The 22,784-nt window shown below is 37.6% G+C and overlaps 1 protein-coding gene across 3 annotated transcripts; it reads right to left on the bottom strand.

The window, feature by feature from the left end:
• Positions 1-1,359: 1,359 nt before the first annotated feature.
• CBR4 (carbonyl reductase 4) lies at positions 1,360-21,764 on the bottom strand. 3 transcript variants are annotated; one of them, XM_026446692.1, is made up of 5 exons: positions 21,460-21,764; positions 18,822-18,942; positions 17,612-17,748; positions 13,427-13,561; positions 1,360-1,693 (listed from the first exon to the last, which is right to left on the bottom strand). In XM_026446692.1, exons 1-5 carry the CDS (start codon positions 21,599-21,601, stop codon positions 1,515-1,517), a joined length of 714 nt encoding a protein of 237 aa, XP_026302477.1. In that variant the 5' UTR covers positions 21,602-21,764; the 3' UTR covers positions 1,360-1,514. The 3 variants fall into 3 exon arrangements, with proteins under 3 accessions (XP_026302477.1, XP_026302478.1, XP_026302479.1); XM_026446693.2 differs by lacking the exon at positions 21,460-21,764 and adding an exon at positions 20,876-21,422; XM_026446694.1 differs by lacking the exon at positions 13,427-13,561 and having other exon boundaries at positions 1,368-1,693.
• Positions 21,765-22,784: the final 1,020 nt, after the last annotated feature.

Genomic DNA, 22,784 nt, shown 5'->3' with positions numbered 1-22,784 from the left:
GGCCTCCCAAAGTGCTGGGATTACAGGCTTGAGCCACCGCGCCCGGCCGATAATTTGTTTAATGATACTCACATTTAATTGACTTTCTCATATCCTGAGTAGATTAATCTTAGAAAACTATTTCAAAGATAAATTTAAAATAATTAAAATAATTAAGGAACCCAGAATCTTGATTTAGAACACTGCTTTGATTTTTATTACTTTGCGTTTATTAGTATATCCCATTCATAATTTTGCACTTTCAATATGAAATTAAATATTTACACAATTACACAAAATAATTGTCAACTCCAAATCAACATGAATGGAGTGACACTGAAAATATCATACTATTCCCCACAAAAGAGTTCAGTGCAAAATAATCATTACCTGGTATTTTACATTCAGTTTGTGTCTTTATTTCTACTCCCAGGCAAATATTCTCACTTAGGACCCAGTGCTTTAACTGCTTCTTGTAAAGACATTTAATTTATTGTTATTGCAAATTTATTTATTACTTATGGTTATTCATACAGAATTTATTACTTTCTAGAATTTTGGGATAAGAATCATAATCACTAATGCAAAATACTCTTAATTTTTTAAATGTTATATTTCTGTTTTTAAATATTAATAGTTCACTATTCTAAGTTCTTCATGAATAAAAAACACGTCCCAAGTTCATGAGATCTATGCAGCTCACTACTGTACCAGGTATTAAAACCTTAAGATAAGGGCTAATCCTCATCACTTATGAGAATTTCTCAAGAATGGGTCAAATGCACCACATTTAAATTTGCAGAATATTTTGTCCAGTTGCTCAATCAAGAGAAATATCACTCAAAGAAATCAATTCTAAATTCATGTCTTTAATGAACACTATGTTTTGCAACTTGTATAAAAACTGATCACCCAAGCACAGGCAAAAGGAATATATTTATCGTTAGTTGGCTCGCTAAAGTATTGACAACGAATCAGTGTCCTCTAAATACTCTTATTTTGGTAATAGCCCATAAGCTTAACTTTTAGAAAATTCAGCTTGATACAAGAAAATAATTCATCATAATTAGACAATATAATATTTCCCCTTTTGAGGCAAAATATATAAATCAATACTTGTCTACATGACTTGCAAAATGTCTATACACTAAGACTGCTACACTCTGTAAGGTAACCAAAGTTAAGGGATCCACACCCTTTAGAAAACACAATTTGTCTGGGGGATGGTTGCACATATATTTAAATATGTTAAAACCACCGAATTGTATATTTTAAATGTGTGATTTATATGGTATGTGAATTGTATCTCATGAAGGCTTTTTAAACAAAACAACACTGCTGTAACTTAGACCAAAAAAAAAAAAAATTTGTCACACATTGTTCTTTTCAGACATATTTTTATAAAGACAGAAATTAACATTTGTAGCATCAGCAAATTTGATTAGCAAATGTTACCCATGTAGGTATAATTGTCTAATCTGCAGCCAAAGTGTGCCCCTGATGCTAACCACCCCTATAACTGAATAATCTATAAATTACAAAATGAGTTGTAATCCCCCATCCACTACCAGAACATGCCCTGTAACATACGGTGATTCTAAAAGAAACACAACCGCATGTGCCACCTCAATAGTTTCTCCAAACCTTCCAAGAGGAATTTTTTTCTTTAAATGTTCTTCTTTCAAGTCTTTTGTCATATCTGTGTGTACGAATCCTAAAAGAGAAACGTTTGTTTAGTTGAAAATGGTACACACTAACACATCTGCTGAATTTCAAAAAAACATAATAAATTTGTTTCTGAACATTTTAATTTGAAATTTTTTTTTTTTTTTGAGACAAGGTCTTGCTCTGTCACCCAGGCTACAACACAGTGGTGCAAAGACGACTCATTATAGCCTGGACCTCCGGGGCACAAGTGATCCTCTTGCCTCAGCCTCCCAAGTAACTGGGACTATAGGTGTGCACCACCACACTCAGCTAGTTTTTGTACTTTTTGTAGAGATGGGGTTTTGTCATGTGGCCCAGGCTGGTCTCAAACTCCTGGACTCAAGGGATCGGCCCACCTCAGCCTCCCAAAGTGCTGGGATTACAGGTATGAGCCACCACACCCACTCTATAATTTGAAATTATTAAATAATTTTAATAGTTTTGTTGGCTGGGTGTGGTGGCTCAAGCCTGTTACCCCAGCACTTTGGGAGGCCAAGGCGGGCAGATCACCTGAGGGCAGGAGTTCGAGACCAGCCTGCCCAACATGGTGAAACCCCATCTCTACTAAAAATACAAAACACTAGTTGGGTGTGGTGGCAGGCGCCTGTAATCCCAGCTACTCAGAAGTCTGAGGCAGGAGAATTGCTTGAACCTGGGAGGCGGGCGGAGGTTGGAGTGAGTCTAGATCGCGTCACTGCGCCCCAGGCCTGGGCGATGAGCGAAACTCCATCTCAAAAAAAGCAAAACAAAACAAAATAGTTTTGTTAGTAATCAAGACACCAAACCTATATTTTTATACAAGTTAACTCAATGAATATTTACTGGACACTAAAATATCTGACCCCCAAGTATCTGGCCCACCTAGCAAAATGTAAGTAAGTAGATACAAACATGAATGAAACAAAATTCCACTCTTTGGGGAACCTATGATTTGTGGAGGAAATGGTCACTTGAACACCCAATTATGATGTAAGAAGTCTGGTGAATATCCTGATAGAAGTATACATAAAATACCACAGAAGAGATTAATTTTCACTAAGGTAGGGATAGAAGAGAGTGGAAAGTAGTGTCAAAGGAAGGAAGGCATCACAAAAGTGGACACATGAACTGATTTGGTAGCTGATGATTAGAAAGGCCGGCATTTCCCATATACGTGTTTTAAAATCTTATGATCATATCGAATTCTGATACAAGTAAACACAGAAAATTCAAAATTTAATATAGTATTGGTGTATTCAGTAAAGCCTGACGAGAATATGTTCTAAAGAATGTATTAAGTTCTATAGTATAAAGAACTAACTACGTATTATATAACCAACTAATCCTAAATAATTGCAAATATATACCAGGGAGAACTGTAGACTTATGAAGAAAATCTTATAAGATTAATACAAGACATACAAATACACATTATTAATAAAATGCTTAACTTAAAATCAGTATCCTGTATATTACTCAATCATTTGGGTTATTAAAAAGAAAGCAATACTTAACCTCATGAAAAGAATAGTTAGAAAAAAATTTTTTTAAGGTCAGGAAAAATAGATGGACTAAAAGTTCAACATGACATGTGAAGTAAACATTTAACGTGCAATCACAAAAATATAGTTTCCAAATTGCCTTATATTAAAACTAAATCATTTATAGCTCAAACCATAGATAAACCTAAATATATTGCCTTTTAAAGTACCATAATAAATGTGAAGTAAACAATGAATTAAGAATTAACATTAGGCCATTGGTTTATTACGCAATACTGTGCAATTACTGAACTTCCCTTTCTTTAGGTTTGCATATTCTATGCATATAGAATAGAATATATATCTATGCATATTCTTAAAAGTCTTGTGAAAAATATTCATAGATTTGTCTATCACGAAGCTTATGAATGACACTTTCATTAGGGAAAAACTGAAACAAGCTAAATGTCTTTCAATAAGAAACTGGTTAAATAAGTTATGATACATCCATACAACAAAATAATGCAGGTATTAAAAATAATGCTATATGTTCTCACTTGTAACTGGGAGCTAAAGAATGTGTATACATGGATGTGATGACAATGGAGATTTAGAAGGGTGAGAGGGTGGGACGGAGGTGAATAAGAAATTACCTAATGGGTACAATGTGTGTTATTCAGGTGACAGACACCCTAAAAGCCCTGACTTCCCACTATGAAATCTATGCGTGTAACAAAACTGCATCTGCACCTGCATTCATTTGTATTTATACAAATAAATGAATAAAGATAAAAATAAAAAATTAAAATTATGCTAGAGAAGGATATTTAAATCTAAAAATAACATTTGTGTATAAAATGTAGGTTACAAATGAATTGTTATACCACTATTAAAAACACAACAAAAAACTTATACTAATGACTGAAAAAAGTATTATTATACCAAAATATTAACAGTGATTATCATTAGATACTAGAATTACAGGTAATGATTTTTATTTTCTTTATATTTTTCTGCTTTTTGCAAACTATCTACAACAGATATATATATTACTTTTGTATTCAGATAAAAAGTTGTCGAAAAAATACACACAGTACTACCTTCAGATAGTTTGTAATGAAGGCCTGGAATAACAAAACTAATTTTGTATTATGTGTGTTTCACTGTGAAATTACACTGTGAAATACAGTCTTCTCTGCCATAAAATCTTACCGCATTTATTTTAAAAGTCAGCAATATTTCCTTCATATCCTCTCATCTTTAAGAATGAGAAGGCCAGAAGGAATGCAAGAATAAAAGGAGGAGCAGCTAACACAGATATCGATACTAGCCTCTGTAGAACTTCCAACGAACTGTAAATGAAACTTAATTTACAGTGAAGAGTCACAATAATCAACAGGCAATCCAGTCATCTTAACAATATCATGGGGGTTCTTGCTATCCAAAGTTTCCTGCCTTTAGACACACGTATCTTCCTTTTTATTTTGTTTTATTTTATTTTATTTTTTTTGACAAGAGTCTCACTCTGTCACCAGGCTGGAGTGCAGTAGTGCGATCTCGGCTCACCACAACCTCCGCCTCCTGGGTTCAAGCAATTCTCCTGCCTCAGCCTCCCCAGTAGCTGGGACTACAGGCATATGCCATCACGCCCAGCTAATTCTTGTATTTTTAGTAGAGACGGGGTTTCACCAGGTTGGCCAGGATGGTCCTGAACTCCTGACCTCAGGTGATCCACCCACCTCAGCCTCCCAAAGTGCTAGGATTACAGGCGTGAGCCACTGTGCCCAGCCAACAAAAGTATTTTTAAAAGTGCCTCAGAGAGTATCCTAGGAAGCAAACCTCATCTCATAATAAAAGCAGAATGAATAAAAATTGTCAAAAACATGTAAAAGTTCATGTTATTTTCTCAAAGACAGACACAACTATCCTTTAAGTTCTTTTCGAACTCTAGCAAAATTAGCATAGAATACTTCCCAGTAACTCTCACAAACTCTCAGCATAAAAATTGATGCATTTTAACCTAAAAAACAAAAACTGAAAAACACGATAAACTACAGTAGAAATGGTTTGCAAGAAAGACCTTGTGACTATGCAAATCCCAGGCTCAACTTCTGACTCTGCTGGCCTGGCCTTTTCTCAAAGGCAGTATTTTGTGGTTAAAAAAAACCACTGGATTAGGATACATTAAACTAGATTCTGTTTCCTGCTCTGCTAATACTATTAAAGCTATAACCCGAGAAAAATCATGTGCCAAGACCAGCTCAGTCATGGAGACCCCAACTCAGCAGCGCTAGAGGAATTAAAGACACACATACAGAAATATAGAGTGTGGAGTGGGAAATCAGGCGTCTTACAGCCTTCAGAGCTGAAAGCCTCGAACAGAGATTTACCCACATATTTACTGACAGCCAGCCAGTGATAAGCATTGTTCCTATAGATTATAGATTAACTAAAAGTATTCCTTATGGGAAACAAAGGGATGGGCCGAAATGAAGGGATGGGTCTGGCTAGTTATCTGCAGCAGGAGCATGTCCTTAAGGTGCAAATCACTCATGCTATTATTGTTTGTGGTTCAGGAACACCTTTAAGAAGTTTTCCACCCTGGGTGGGCCAGGTGTTCCTTGCCCTCATTCCAGTAAACCCACAACCTTCAGCATGGGCGTCATGGCCATCATGAACATGTCACAGTGCTGCAGAGATTTTGTTTATGGTCAGTTTTGGGGCCAGTTTATGGCCACATTTGGGGGCCTGTTTCCAACAGTCATATACTATTTGCAACTGAATGACTGTTTCTGTATCATAAAATGAATGACATAGATGGAAAATGACAGATCTCTGAGGTTTCTTTTTTCTTTTTTGCTTTTTTTTTTTTTTTTTGAGACAGTCTGGCTCTGTCACCCAAGCTGGAGTGCAGTGGCACAACTGTGGCTCACTGCAACCTCTGCCTCCCAGGTTCAAGCGATTCTCCTGCCTCAGCCTCCCCAGTAGCTGGTACTACAGGCGCTTGTCAACATGCTCGGCTAGTTTTTGGTTTTTTTGTTTTTGTTTTTTTTTTTTGAGACGGAGTTTGGCTCCTGTCACACAGGCTAGAGTGCAATGGCATGATCTCAGCTCACTGAAACCTCCACCTCCCGGGTTCATGCCTTAGCCTCCTGAGTAGTTAGGATTCCATGCATTCGTCACCACACCAGGCTAATTTTGTATTTTTAGTAGAGGCAGGGTTTCTCCAGGTTGGTTGCGCTGGTCTCAAACTCCTGGCCTTAAGTGATCAGCCTGCCTTGGCTGATCCCAAAGTACTGGGATTACAGGCGTAAGCCACCATGCAGCCTGGCCTGAGGTTTCTGTTAGCCCTGCAACCCTATGATTCAAAGATTAAAAGTATGCCTCATTAAGTACCCTTCATGACAACTTTACTTGAAATTTAGGAAAGTAAGTTCCCCTAAAAGGGCCCTCAGTTCTCACATTGGTAGGTACATAGAGGTTAGAATACTTCCAATTCAAGAAGCACTAATGCTAACCTGGGTTTTCATCCATGCTGTGTTGAAAGGAACTGATTGGCCCTTCTTCTGGGTAGATGCTAGTTCTGATATGTTTGTCCTTTTGGAGACAAAAAGTAAGGCCACAAAAGTTGTGAGTGACCATTTGAACATGTTTTTTCACCTCGGGGAAAAAAGCAGATCTAGAATAAGGCATGAGATACTGGAAGGTCTCCAAGCCTTAGACAGGCAAGGAGACCTAAGCAGTGAGACACTTTCAGGGACAATCCCAGAGAGATGGAAAGATAACTTCTACCACACAGACACAGGCTGGCACCCTTCTTTCTGCTTGTATTACTTTCTAGTCTGTGCTCTCTCTGCTTGGCCCCAAAGGACTCTCCCCCATATCATCCTTTCACTTCATTTGTAAAACTCTGGAAATTTTGCTCGACTCCCCTTTTTGCTAGGTATACATTTACAATGCCTTTCACACTAGGCTATAAAAATTACAAACTACCAGTAGGTGCCACTGTCCACAAATAATGCTACTGCATCTCCTGGAGAGTTAGGGGTTTCCAATTTGGAGGACAGACATGTGATCCCCCAAAAACAACCAAGTAAGCTAGATATGGAACAGATAAAGGCTGACATCTTGAAGCTTTTAATAAGGTCATGTTAAACATTACAGCCTGGATTCACTTCTGCTATGGTCTATGTCTATGTTAGGTCGGATCTGTACTTTCTGAATCCAACATGATTACAAGAAGTCCAGAACAGGAATGATGTTCAGCCACCCACCTCGAATGAAGAGTCTCCCTCTACTGCTCAAGCTTAGAAGACAAGGGTGTGATTTATTTAGGGAAAGCTTGCCACAACCTCTCCCGAGACCTATGAATGGATACTTGGGATAACAAATATCAGGGGACAGCTGCTAGCCATCATTGAACTGTGCACTAAAAGTAAAGTGGATGAAAGAGGCCAAGCTGAAAGGAAGGGATGAATTCACCAATGCTAGTTTTTCCTCTGTGATTATGTTATTTTCTATGGAGGACAAGCACATGTCCAAAGAGCCTCTCTTCATTTTCTGTAGCTTTTTAAAACATGTATAAACTTTACATTTTTGAGGAATTTTAGGTTTACAGTAAATTGAACACAACGTTCAGATAGATCCCATGCACCCCCTTTTCACCCCTCCTTCCCATTTCCCCCTATTACTAACATCTTACCTTAGTGTGGCACATTTTTTACAACTGATAAACCAATATTGATACATTATTAAGTAAAGCCCATGGTTTATATTAGGGTTCACTCTTTATTTTATGTATTTATTTATTCATTTATTTAATACCATTTTGTCTTCACAAGCTAAGAGGTCACTCTTTAAACTGTACAGTTCTACAGGTCTGGACAAATGCATAATATCATGTGTCCACCATTATAGTAGCATACAGAATAGTTTTACTGCCCTAACAATCTGTCTGTAGCTTTTTAAAACTCATGTATCTGTCCCCACTTTATCAGAAATTAAAATTTATCAGAAATTAAAAATGTAAAGCTAGTCTCTAATGATAAATTACTCTGGGCTCTATGGAACTTCCATGTCATTTTACATTAAAGGTTATGAACCACATGATCTTCATTTATAAATATATTCACAACCTAGGGCATGACATATAAATAGTCTCTTGGATTCCATATCATGTATCACAGACTTGAAGAGAGAGATTAAGAGTAGAGTCCTTAAACAACTCACACACCCTTCTTTCTGCTTATATTACTTTCCGGTCTGTGCTCTCTCTTCTTGGCCCCAAAGGACTCTTCCCCCATATCATTCTTTCACTTCATTTATAAAATTCTGGAAATTGTGTGCTCTACTCCCCTTTTTGCCAGGTATATATTTACAATGCCTTTCAAAATAGGCTATAAAATTTACAAACTGCCAGTAGATGCCACTGTCCAACAAATGATGCTACTGCATCACCTGGACAGTCAGAGGTTTCCAATTGGCTACAAAGTAATCACTTCTTAAGTCAATGAAAAGATAACTGAAATGACAAGCACTAAACCAATTTAGAGTAAAGATACTTCTAGTTTAGTTCCATATATGTGATTAAAAACCCAGTACAATTTTTACAGGAACTCTTTAGGAACAGGGATACTCTTGCTCATAAAAGTAAATGCATGGCTCCCGCCCAGTGAGAATTTATATTTGATAAATTCTAAAGATACAGGCTAGGCGTGGTGGCTTATGCCTGTATTCCCAGCTACTACTGAGGCAGGAGGATAGCTTGAGCCCAGAAGGTCAAGGCTGCAGTGAGCCAAGACTGCACCACTATACTCCAACCTAGGCAACAGAGTGAAACCCCATCTCAAAAAAAATTTTTAACAATTTTTTTTAAAAAGATTGTTTCCTTTATCTATTTCTGACTAGCTATATAGTATAAATAGAAACACTTCATTTCCATATTCCTAGGTCATTATTTTAGTTTTCAACATTTTTATATACAGCAGAGCCTTTATATTTAAAAAGGCATCAGGATTTTAGCTTATCACTAGTACTAACGATTGTGAGATGGGGCACTATTTGATGTATCTACCAGCTCAGATGTCCACTCTTTGATTAAAGTTTCCAGGACTCAAAAATAACAAAAACAACCACAGACACTTTTCTAAGGGAGAAGAAATAAGGCTCTTACCAAAAAACCAAACCAAGATTTTAACCAGAACAAATTTCTGTCTTAATATTATGTTTGTAGAAGGAAGCAGAGTGAGAAATCTACTTCATTCCAAACAGCACATAAGAACACTTAGAATATCTGCTCTGAGTAGCTGCCAAACTCATGCAAATCTTTGTCACCAAGATTTTCTCCAAGCAGTAAACACAAAAGCTCTTCAACTTAAAAAATAAATAAATAAAAGTGCTGAAACACTTAAAGTATCCTCTAGAAATAAACACAATACTATTTGTCAAAATTAAAAATGCATATACCTCTGAGGTCTTGGCAGTTCCAGTCCCAAGATTACACTCATATACTTGCAAATGTGTAAAATAAACTATATACAAGTATTGTCACTGCAGTTGTAACAGAAAAAGTTCAGAACAAAATAAATGCCCATCAAAAGACAACAGGTTAAATAAGTTAGGCATACCCTTAAAACAAACATTATTTTCTGTTTTCATTCAGCCATTAAAAGTGACACAACAGTCACAAAACACCAATTATTACATGATTCCATTTATATGAAATGTCCGGAATACGCAAATCTGTAGAGCCAGAAAGTAGTTTAGTGGTTACCAAAACCTGGGGAGATTGGAAAGAAATAGGGAATGAATGCTAATGGGTTTAGGATTTCTTTAAAGATGATGCAAATATTCTAAAATTTACTGTGGTAAAGATTGAACAATTCTGTGACTTACTAAAACCACTGAATTGTACAATTTAAATGGGTGAATTGTATGGTATGTGAATTGTATTTCCACAAAGCTGTTATTTTAGAAAGTGAAGCAGCTCTAAATGGAAAAACATAGAAACATCACCAAGGTATATTGTTCTATGAAAAAAGGAAGATACAGAACACTGTGAATTGTATGATACGATTTGTGTTTTCTTACACTCACGCCTAGCCTGCTTTATTGGCTTATATGAAATACAAAAGAAACTATGTAGTTAACAGCAATTACTTTTAAGTAACTGAATGTCCAGAGGAGAAAAGATTCTTCATGCTTTTTGTACTTTTGAATTTTATACAATATTATCTATTCAAAACACATTTTTTTGAAGTAATATAGCCATTATAGGTTCCATTTATCAAATATTGTTTCTAATATTCAACATTTTCCAATCAGTAAGATTTACCATGAACAGTTTATTTCATATTTAAAGTAATACCAAAGATTAGCAGCTATTGATCTATAAGAACCGTCAACAGTATTAGGCAATGAATGGCAGCCTAATGTATTATTTTCCTTGTTCCTTGCTTTTCCTGTTATAATTTGCTTTTAAACTGTTTTCCTGCTAATTGGAAACTCTATTTGAAGGTGACCAGGAAAACTGACATAAAAGGACACATATTTGTTAACTCTGATGTTTGTTAGCTCTGTTAGAAGATCTGTTGAAGAATCTGGTTGAAATTACTATCTAAAATAAAGTTGGTAAATAATCCATAGAACTGATGTAATTCTACTATTTCAAGTTGCACTTTGCTTCTGACTAATGATGCATATTCATACCATCAAATCTGCTAAAAACACATAAAGGCCACCCTATTAAATGGCAACATGTTCAGCTACAGGTCGTTATCTGTAGTATAAATTGCACTGGAAATCCATAATATATAAATATATATTATGCTCTATAAGGGTTCTATGCTCAACGAAAAAGGGGAGTGATAAATCAAACCACCACTTTCAAAAAAAAAAAAAAAAAGACTGCACTGGAAAGTAAAATCTTTAAGAAAGAAAGACTACAACCACACTTCCATAACAAGCTTAAAACTTCCCCTTAGTATGCAAACTGGATTCCCACTATTTAGTCTACTGCCTTCACAACTATTTACTCTTAACTAGACAAAATTAAGCATTCTTTCCTTCTTCAACATTTCCATAGCACCATATATGTACCTCTATTTTATATGTATCATAAGACATTGCAATTATTTGTTTACATGTCAGTCTTTTTCACTATACTTAGCTCCTTGTGCAGAAATATCTATTCATTCCTGTATTTGGGGAGCTAGCACAGCCCCTGCACGTAGGAGACATGCCAGAAAGTTTACTTCATGAGTTACTGTTAGCTAAGAACACTTGCATTTCCTGTAAACCATTCAGCTTTTAAATTATCATGAACTAAAATTAACCCTTCATTACCCACAGTATTCCAATCCTGAAAAGAGAGGGAAGCAAATACATGTAGTTCCAAACCACAAATAATTTATTCCATAGATGGTTCATCTAGGCTAACGCTAAAAATCAATCAGCTTGCATAAAGCATACACAAAGAGAAAACAGCACTAAGATAACAAAAATGCTGCTTTTGGATTGCTTTTTCTTTTTCTTTCTCTTCCTACTCCCAGAAAATAGATGTATCTGAACCACAGTCACTTATCAAATATTCATAGATTTAGAATGTCTGAATGTAGCTAGTCGCTGTGCCAAAAAAAAAAGAATTGAAATAAAGACACACTATAGACCAAAAGGGTTAACAGGATATTCTGATAAATCCCTGATACCTGCTGGCTCAACCTCAGTGCCAAAGAAAACACCAACTGTAAGGTCCAAGCTGGAGCCGTTAGTGACTGGAAAGGGAAAGGTGGCAAACATCTACTTCAGCCCTCTCTTCCTTACAAACGACCAACGAACCAAAATAAACTGCCTTTTCTTATATAGGTGATTAATTCTTAAGTACCTACAGTAGGCTAGGACAAAGATTCCACGGCTAACTGGCAGAGGTAGATAAAAACACTTGTGTTACTCAGAAACCAAGTAAATACCTAATCAAAATTTCTAGCACACCAGCTAATTAGTGATAACGTATTTTTGAGTTTTAGCACCTTTTTATTACCCTTTTCATTAATCCAGGCAATTTTATCAACTAGTAACCTGGCAAAAGGCAAATAATGGAAAAGTAAAAATTAGGAAAATGGGAGGTTCCAGATAGTTTACACAGACCATAGTAGTAAAAGAACAAAACTATCTAAAGTTTGTGTAATGATATAAAGGAAACCTAAAAAGAAATTTTTTATTTGTATAGAGACAGGGTCTCGCTCTGTCACCTAGGCTGGAGTACAATGGCATGATCATAGCTCACTGCAACCTCCAACTCCTGGGCTCCAGCAATCCTCCTGCTTTAGCCTCCCAAGTAGCTGGGACTATAGGTATGCACCACTATGCCCAGCTAATTTTTTTTTCTTTCAGTACGGACAGCATCTTGCTATGTTGCTCAGGCTGATCTGGAACTCCTGGCCTCACAATACTCCTGCCTCAGCCTCCTGCATGAGCTACCACACCTGGCAGGACATTATTTTTAAGCTTCCATTAGGTGGAAATCAAAAGACAAAGCTTTTAGTAACAGTTCTTCCATAAACTAGATGTATAACCTTAGGCAAGTCACTCTGAATCCCAGGTACAGTTTTCTAATCTACAAAAATGACTGGAAAAAATGATCTCTAAGACCCTCTCCACCTTAAGTTATTCCATTAGTGCAAAATTTAAAAATAAAGACTCTTATGTTTTGGATGTTTGTCCCCTCCAAATCTCATGTTGAAATGTGATTCCCAGTGTCGGAGGTGGGCCTAGCGGGAGGTGTTTGGGTCATGGAGGCGGATTCTTCATGAATAGATTGGTGCCGTCCACATGTAACAAATGAGTTCTCGCTGTTCACACCAGAGCTGATTGTTTAGAGCCTGCCACCTCCTTTCTCTCTTGCTCTTGCTACCCCCATATGACTTGCCTGCTACCTCTTTACCTTCTGCTATGATTGAACAAAAGCTTCCTTGGCCTCACCAGAAGCTGAGCAGATGCTGGTGTCATGCTTGTACAGCCTGCAGACCCGAGAGCCAAATAAGCCTCTTTTCTTTATGAATTACCTCAGATAGCCCTTTATATAAATGCAAACAGGCTAATAGATAGACTTTATATAGAATATGAGGTACAAGAAATTTTTTTGAGTCTCCCAGTTATTTCATTCTTTTCACAATCATTTTACAAACTATTCTACCAAGATGTCAATTACTAATGTTCCAAATAATGGTTTCCTGATAAAACAATAATCATAATCAAGTTATTTTAATAAAGTTTTCACTAACCTGGTGCAACTACATTCACTCTAATTTTCTTTCTTGCTACCTCTTTAGCAAGAGCACGTGAAAATCCAACTAATCCTCCTTTACTGGCACTGTAAACAGACTGGCCAGAATTGCCTTTTAAGCCAACAATGCTTCCTAGGACAAAAAAAAAAAAAAAAACAAGCATATTAAATTCAATTAATGGGGTTACTTGAAAATTCAGAAAATTTATAGTAAACAAAAAGGTAAAACCCACTTCACCTTGTCCTTTGTTAAAATTAGAAATTCTAACCATTGTCATCAGTCATTTACGGAAGATATAAGAGTCCAAGTCTGCTCCAGATACATACAGAAAACAGCATCTGAAAGCAGCTGATATAAAACTGCTAATGCAGGTGCTTGCAAATTGATCCATTATGTGAAGGGGACATACTCTAATTTGTGAGTATGTCAGATATGATGAAAACTCTGTATGAAAATTCTGTGGTATTTATAAAGGCTTCCAGCAGGTAGAGGTTAAAGCCAAAAAAAAATTAGTCAGACAAAAGCTGACTAATTTTATGATTCTACAACACAGACATAAGGCAGAAAGCTCTCATTTTCTCTTTAAAAACTAGTTCATTTAAAGACAAATCTCACTAAAATTGAATTATGTGCATAACTCATTTTATTGTTCTGCTTCATTGTGCTTTGCAGATATTGTGGGGGTTTTTTTGTTTTTTTTTGTTTTTTTTTTTAACAAATTGAAGGCTTGCAGCAACCCTTCATCAAGCAATCCTATTAGCACTTTTCCAACAGCATGGCTCGCTGTGAGCAGTGCTCACTCTGTGTCTCTTTGTCGCATTTTGATAATTTTCACACCATCTTAAACCTTTTCATTATTATTATGTCTGTTATAATGATCTGTGGTCAGTGATTCTTGATGTTCACTGCTGTTGGGGTGCCACAAACAAAATATTACTCCTCATTGACAATGCATCTGCTCACCAAAGAGCTCCGATGGAGAGATGTGCAAGGAGATTAATGTTGTTTTTGTGCCTGTTAACACGATATCCTTTCTTCAGCTCATGGATCAAGCGATAATTTTGACTTTCAAGTCTTATTTAAGAAACACTTTATAAGTCTATAGCAGTCATAAATAGTAATTCCTCTCAGGAATCTGGGCAAAGTAAATTGACAGCCTTCTGGCAAGGATTCACTGTTCCATATATCATTCAGAACATTTGTGATTCATGGCAGGACGTCAAAATATCAACATTAACAGGAGTTTGAAAGAAGTTATTTCAACCCTCATGGACGACTTTGTGGGGTTCAAGACTTCAATGGAGCAGAATTACAACTGGAGCCTGAAGATGTGACCGAATTGCTGTAATCTCATGATAAAACAAATGGGTGAGGAGTGGCTTCTTATGTATGGATAAACAAAGTTGTTTCTCAAGATGGAATCTACTCCTTATGAAGATGTGAATAGTGTTGAAATGACATAGGATTTAGAATACCCTACAAACTTAGTTGATAAAGCAATGGCAGGGATTGAGAGGAGTGGCTCCAGTTTTTAAAGTTCTACTTGGATAAAAAATTTTGTCTTAAGAAATTGCCACAGCCACCATTATCAGTCAGCAGCCATCAACATCAAGGCGGGACCCTATGCTAGCAAAAAGATTATGACTTACAAGAAGCTTAGATGATCATTAGCACTTTTTAGCAATAAAGTATTTTTTAGCAATATTTACTTTGTTTTTTAGATATAATGCTACTGCATACTTAATATATCATAATATAACTTTTACATGTACTGAGAAACTAAACAATTGGATAAGACAAAATTTGACACATTGAATGACTCTTCATTTCATGAAAGATTTCTCTGCAGCATGTGATGCTGTTTGATAGCATTTTATCCAAGTAGAACTTTAAAAATTGGAGCCACTCCTCTCAATCCCTGCTATTGCTTTATCAACTAAGTTTATAGGATATTCTAAATTCTTTGTCATTTCAACACTATTCATATCTTCACAAGGAGTAGATTCCATCTTGAGAAACAACTTTATCCATACATAAGAAGCAACTCCTCACTCATTTGTTTTATCATGAGATTGCAGCAATTCAATTTGTGTGACTTACATTCTTGAGATATTCGCTTTATTCTGGTGGAGTAGAACCAAAGCTACAATATCTGCGAGACATGCTTGTACTGTCGATCTAAATTGGCAAAGCTTCAATTATAAACATTTTGTAAAAGTGCAATTTCATTACATTCAGTGATGTATTGTAAATTGTACTGCCTGCTGAAGATTCTTGAGTGACCATCTCTAATGAATATGTAATAATTTTTAATTCAAGTATCAACTATATGCAAATAAATTCTTGCAAAACAGAAGTGGGGAAGTAATTTTCTGCACCACTGACCTGTACTTATGATATAAAAATTAATCAAGGACCTCACAAAATTTTTTAAAAGTAATTTTAAAAAAAGAAAACATTCCAAACATCTATTAGAATCAACAAGTTCAGTATTAGAATATTTATCTACATTATATATTGTTGGCCAGTTAATAATAAAGGAAGAGAACTATGCAGTACACAGACAGAAAAGACATCAGACTGAAGAAATGCATATGGAGAGAAAAAGAAGTGTTTATCAGAAAAAAATAGAGAGAGACACAAAAAAAGAAAAATACATGCACAAAAAAAATACCAAACAGGGCTGGTCAGATCGTAGCAGGTTATCAGAACTTACTAACAATAGTGTCACTAAAGTTGGTGGCTAAATATGAGTGGCTTTAAAAAAAAAAAAAAAAGAAATACCAAACAGAAGCTTTAGCAGCTTTGATTTGTGCCACGCACTACTTTTCATCAGGTCAAAAAGTGATAATTTCTGAAATATCAATGAAGTGTCTGGCAGTTTAAAGTAGTCCTTTCTGCAGTAAGATTCTCAATTTACTTTTTATTATCTATTATTTACTTTTAGCTCAATTCTAAAAGTTTTGCATGCATAAGGAGGACTGATGGGTTTTTTTAAATACACCTAAAAACAAAAAGAATATTTTAGAGTTAAATAAATATACCTCAGGTTATCAGGTGACAGATACAGGCCTGTCTGCCTACTTATAAATATTCCAAGTCCTTATCTGGCTGTGTTAAAAGGCAAAGGTTGACTCATTGACTAATCTCTTATATAAGAAAACAGATCCCTTAAATCTTTAACGGTAAATGTCCAAAATGCTCTCATGTCCCCTCAGTTTATTAGCATAGTATTCTTTCCTTTTCTCGTTTTCAAAACAGAAAAACCCTAAATTCTGGCTTGAAAAACCATTTCCTACATTTAAAAGAACAGGGTCGTTTACTTGTATGGAGCAGCATCCCCCTTTTGTGGCCTTTTAAGGTTTTACCATTTGAAAATAAAAACAAATTGTATACTAGTATTTCCAAATTACCAAACTGAAATAAAATTTCAAGTCTTTTTGCATTTTAAGTTCTACAGGCATATACTCCACAGTTTATCTGCCCTGTGGGTTAGATGAACTGAAAACTAAGGGTTACTTACACCCATTCTTAAAAACAGAGAAATTTTATCCTCCTTTTAACCTCTACACAAGATTTAATAGTAACCCACGCAACTGCTGTACACAATATTACTTAGCCCCTACTGTCTACTTTAATTCCTTGTCCATGTTTTAAAAATTAGGTTCCTGGCTAGGCACGTGGCTCACGCCTATAATCCCAGCACTTCAGGAGGATCACTTGAGCCCAGGAGTTAAAGACCAGCCTGGGCCACACAGTGTGACCTTGTCTCTATTTAAAAAAAACAAACAAAAAGTTTCACATAAAAATCAGGATGGTCCAATTTCTCTTGAAAAATCAAAATTGCTGGCAAAACTGGGACCACATTCTTGCACACCAACAATCTACTGAATCTGAGTAGTGGCCTCCACCATTCCATATGGGCGCTCGATATCATTTATCACATGGCTGGTACTGTCATTTTTCTAGTACTCAGTGGTGTCACTCATTTAACACCGGCCTGACTCCTACAGGGATGTGAATGTGTGACTCTTATTTTACTCATTAATCAATTAATTAAATCTTTTCCATAGATAATATAAATTTCATTCATGTTTCACAATAAATTACAAATTAGCGGATTAAATATTTTATGGTAAGGTATTATGGGATAATTATAAATTCACAAAGGTGAAGACTCACCTACATTAACAATAGACCCTCCTTGTTGTTGAATCATAGCCCTCATGGCAGCTTTACACGTCAGCATGGAACCCAAGAGGTTAGTATGAAGCTGAGATACCATATCTTCAGTTTTCGTTCTTACTAAAAGACTATCCCTACAAAATGAAACAGCATATAACAGTATATAGTAAGATAAAAACAAACAAAAAAAGTCAAGACTAATGACATTTTTACTGAAAGTAGAGTGCAAGAAGTGCTTCCTATCTGAGCTAGAATAACTAGAACACCTAGAGTCCCATTTTGAACTTGGCTTGAGAAACATTAAAATAACAACTGATAAACCAAAAAGGATCCACTTGGAAGACAGGTTCTTACCCCGTCTCAGCTTGAGTGGAAATATTCTTAACCCCTAAAAGTAGTACCATGTAGCCAAAATAGTTTGAATGACCTGAGCAACTGTCATACTAAGCCTTGTTTAGCAAGAAAATTAATGTTATTCTAAATATTCTCTCATAAATTCATCTTTTAAAAAATAATATCCACTCCATGATTCTATTAGTGTTAAGTTCACAAACTGGCAAAACGTATATATGGTGACAAAACTCATAAAATACTTACCAACAAGAAAGTATTGAGAAGACACTGCCTTCTGGAGCACTGGAAACATTCTACACCTCAATATGTGTGATGACTACAATGTTAAAATCGATTAAGCTGGGCCGGGCGCGGTGGCTCATGCCCGTAATCCCAGCACTTTGGGAGGCCGAGGGGGGCAGATCACGAGGTCAGGAGATCAAGACCATCCTGGCTAACACGGTGAAACCCCGTCTCTACTAAAAATACAGAAAAATTAGCCAGGCGTGATGGCAGGTGCCTGTAGTCCCAGCTACTCGGGAGGCTGAGGCGGGAGAATGGCGTGAACCCGGCAGGCGGAGCTTGCAGTAAGCCGAGATCCCGCCACTGCACTCCAGTGTGGGGGGACAGAGCGAGACTACGCCTCAAAAAATAAAAATTAAAAAAAAATAAAATAAAATTTAAAAATCGATTAAGCTGGACATTTATTATATGTTGTATCTCAATATAAAAGAATTATGGATTGACAAGTTTTAAAATAGTTTTTACTCCCAGTTAGAAATAAAATAAACATATTAACTTATACTAATCAAAGACATATTAGGAATAAAAGTTGTAAATATATATCAGAAATTTATTTAAATCTGTGACCAACCTGTTAATACCAGCTGCATTTACCAAGAAATTTACTCGACCTAAATGTTTCTCCATCTCTTCAAATGTATTTTGAACATCATGTTCTTTAGCAACATCACAGCTAAATGCCAAATGATCTCCTACATAACAAAGTCAAATAAGAATTAATTATAAGTTATAACTCAAATTTTAAATGTACTCAATACACATTCGTTAAGCATTTACCTAAGATGGCAGGCCTGTGCTAATCTAGAACCTAGAGATTAAAAAAGTAATGTCATGAGGCCTGGCTTTCATAGAGTTGGTCTAATCAAACTGGGATGGGGGAACAAAGAGGAAATAAAGTACTACTACAGAAAGTTAATTTTAAAATTTTCTTTTTAATCAACAAAGAGGGGAGGGCTTTTTCAAGTTATAAAGCCTCTGTAAGATTCATCTAATAGTATTTATAGCTTTAACACTGAACTCACGCTACCCAATCAGACAGTCTTCTGGGTTTTATATTCTTTTTTGAAATTTATGTCTAATTCTGTCAGGTTTTTGTTGAATTAGTTTCTTTGGCCCTGAACAGGAACTCTGAGGTTTCTTCTTTTTAAGTGCTACGGATGCACTATGGCACATATATTATAACGACTATTATTCAAACCTGACCATCAGGAGAGACGAGACAACACAGGAAGCTGTAAAAATGCTAAAACTATAAACCACAGGGGGGAAACACTTCTTACTAAAAGCAACTGTTACTTACCATTTTTAAAAAAATGGTTAAATGCCAAAAAACACTTCAAAGGAAAATAAAGCATCATTCCCTATGTAATAATCTACCATTTTAATACTCTAAAATGTAGAATTGTTTTTAAAAGCTAAAACAATTGCTTATTTCCTGTCTGACCTTGACAAATATGCTTACACCAACATTACGACATCAAGTTTTTGGAAACAGTAAGTGACCTGGGGAATTATACTTTCTACATGAAAACGAATCACTCATGGAACACGATTCAGAGGAATGCAGGGCCCAAAAGCATCCTGTGTCTTACTCTTGGTTTTCACCTGAAGACTTGTGGTGTCCAAAATCACCTTTGAAAGCTCAACTAATGGCATCAATCCAGTCCAGCAAACACTGAAGGCTTGGGGTGACTCGGTAAGGGTCACCACTCTTCCCCTCCTTTGTTAGAATGGCAAGGAATATGAGCTTCAAGAAGCATTCACTGGCACTCTCCCTGAGTTATAACTTACAGGATTTTTTTTCTTTTAGAGAGCCCAATACTCTCCCAACCGGCACTGAACAGGTGATACCAAACCGATCAATAATGTTAACTTAAAAAAGAACAGCCACACCTGGCGCCTATAGTCCCAGGTCCTTGGGAGGCTGCGGTGAGAAGATCTCCAGAGCCCAGTAAATCAGGAGTTGGAGTCCAGCCCAGGCAACATAATGGGAAGGAAGACCTCTCAAATAAAAAAAAGGCCGGGGCGTGGTGGCTCACACCTGTAATCCCAACACTTTGGGAGGCCGAGATGGGCGGATCACGAGGTCAGGAGATCTAGACCATCCTGGTCAACACGGTGAAACCCCATCTCTACTTAAAAAAAAAAAAAAAAAAAAAAAAATTAGCAGGGCTTGGTGGTGGGCGCCTGTAGTCCCAGCTACTCCGGAGGCTGAGGCAGCACAATGGCGCGAACCCGGGAGGCGGAGCTTGCAGTGAGCCGAGATAGCGCCACCGCAATCCAGCCTGGGCGACAGAGCGAGACTCCGTCTCAAAAAAAAAAAAAAAAAAAAACACAAACCACACACACACAAAAACAGTAAGAGCCACAAGACGCACCCCTAGGCTTCTATTCTCCCTATGCCTCCCTGATAGTAAATGAAGTATAATTTTGTCCAGTCTAGTAATTAAACAAATAGCATCTTCCGATCTTTCTAACGTCCTTTCTCCCTAAATTCAAGGAGAGTTAAATTCACAAAATGACTAATCCACTATTAATAACCCGGAAATAAAAAATCCTGAAGTTTAAATGCAATAAAAAAGAATTTGGCAGAACAAAGTTCAATTGTCCATTTGCAAAACTCACCAAAACAATTTAGTAACATTAAAAGCAAACCAGGTATATCTCAAAACTGGCTGGTACTCAAAAGGGTTTCTTCATGAAACACTGCTTTGTGCATTCGCGCAGGGCCAAAGCACCGCCCTTGGGCAAAACTGAAGGGAGCCCTTTAATACCTGCACTCCCACCTTTCCTGCCTGAAGTCCTTTCGGCCCAGCCCTGTCTCCGGGGGCCGAGAACTCGCCCTTTTCCCTACATTAAAAGTAAACGGTTACGTGGCTCTCTCCCACAACAGCGACGTTCCTCAGGGTTAGCACTAGCCGCAGGGCGGAGTGTGCTTATTAGTGGGGCCTTATAAGACTACGAGGTCTCAAAGAAAACCCCAAGTGTTCAGCCCTCGGCGGCAGGCTGCGCTGTCGGCGTTCTGCAAGGCACAGGGAGACCGGGGTTTTCTGCACGAGACGCATTCTACCCTTGGAACGGGAAAGCGCCTGCACGCGGTTGCATCGAGAAACCTCAGAGCCCTGTAAGACCATACCCGCTCGCTTCACAAAGATTTTAAGCGCCTGGACCGCGGCCATACAACTGGACAACTCCAGTTTGGTACCTACCGCCGAGGGCACCGGCGGCGGCTTTGGCCCCTTCCAGGTTTCTGGCAATGATCGCCAGGCGGTAGCCTTTCCGGGCCATTAACTGGGCCACAGCCCTGCCAATGCCTCGGGAACCTCCAAAAATAGCACACACTTTGTCCATCTCGGAGTCACAAACTCGACGGAAGGAGGGAGGGGAGTGGGAGTCCCTTTCCAAGTTCCGTTAAGCTTTTGAACAACCGCGGTTTCAAAAGAAAAACAAAAGACAACCCGCAGGAATAAATACGCCGCTCTACACCGACACCTCCTGCGGCCGGACTCTGGTAGTGCAAGAGGCGTAAAGAGGAGGGAAGACCTCGGCGACGCCGCGTCGACGTCATCGCGCACGGACTCTTCCGTGCCGCGCCTAACAAGTACGCCGGCGAGAGCTCCCCCCGGCGGAAGAATGGCCTGGAGGGGGTGCCTAGATGCATGCTGGGACCTGTAGTCTTGACGCAGGAGAGCAACTGGCGCAGGCGCGTTGCTCGGTGGGAAATGTACTTGTGGCACCCAGGGGGATCCTCTGTCTCCGCTGGGTCGTATCAGTCGGTGACCAATTAACCCGGTTTGTTCGGAATTGACAGGGTTGTCAAGACGCTGGGCTTTCCCTGGCAAACCGAGACGACTTGATCACGTAGTTAGAACCCAGAGCAAGCATTATTGGGCTTGAGCCGTTCGGGGCTCCGGTATTTGCCCTTCGCCCAGGTTTTGTTTTGCCTACAGACTTGATGTCCTACCTGTTGAAGAAGTCCCCAAGTATCGCACCCACACCAAAACCTACCCTATCTGTTCCTCCTCCAGGATGCTGCAGAAATGGACCTCTACCCGCCCAGATGTTTCCATTCATCGCGAAGGGTGTCCTGAAGATGAATGCCCTGTCGAACATCATCCAGCAGGAGGTCAAGGAATTTGAATGATTGAATAGTTTTGCAAGATCTATGAAACAAGCTGCGGCTGCTGTAGAGAAACAAAAATGGGTTCCTGGAATTCTAAAGATGTGCTGGGTGCTCTGACAGTTAATAAGCTAAAAAATTCAATGTTTGTTACAATCATAATGTAAAAAGAAAGCATTTCTTGATACAATATTATTTTACTAGATGATTCAGAAAAGTATGAACCATGGTCCCTACCACTAAAAAAAAACTACACCCCAGAACTACAGGACTACTACACATGAAACACTAGGAGGTATCCAAAATCATACTTAGTAAAATGCAAAATTATATTAACACAAGAGCTCCGAGAAAACGGAGATCAGTGAAGAATGAAGGCATGCATGGAAAAGCTGGATTTGAGGGCTGGGTGAG

The sequence above is a fragment of the Piliocolobus tephrosceles genome, chromosome 3 (assembly GCF_002776525.5).
Source record: "Piliocolobus tephrosceles isolate RC106 chromosome 3, ASM277652v3, whole genome shotgun sequence".
NCBI lineage: Eukaryota > Metazoa > Chordata > Mammalia > Primates > Cercopithecidae > Piliocolobus > Piliocolobus tephrosceles.
The sequence above is the reverse complement of the archived record's forward strand: the minus strand, read 5'-3'. Positions and strand labels throughout refer to the sequence as shown.

Bases quoted from the DNA above. Each gene is read 5' to 3' on its own strand.
- CBR4 (XM_026446692.1), bottom strand. From the start codon at position 21,601: ATGGACAAAGTGTGTGCTATTTTTGGAGGTTCCCGAGGCATTGGCAGG. The intron at 13,562-17,611 runs GTGAGTCTTCAC...TTTTTGTCCTAG, and splicing joins AGGGTCTATTGTTAATGTAG to GAAGCATTGTTGGCTTAAAA. The intron at 1,694-13,426 runs GTTAGTGAAAAC...TTTCTCTTTTAG, and splicing joins AGTGAATGTAGTTGCACCAG to GATTCGTACACACAGATATG.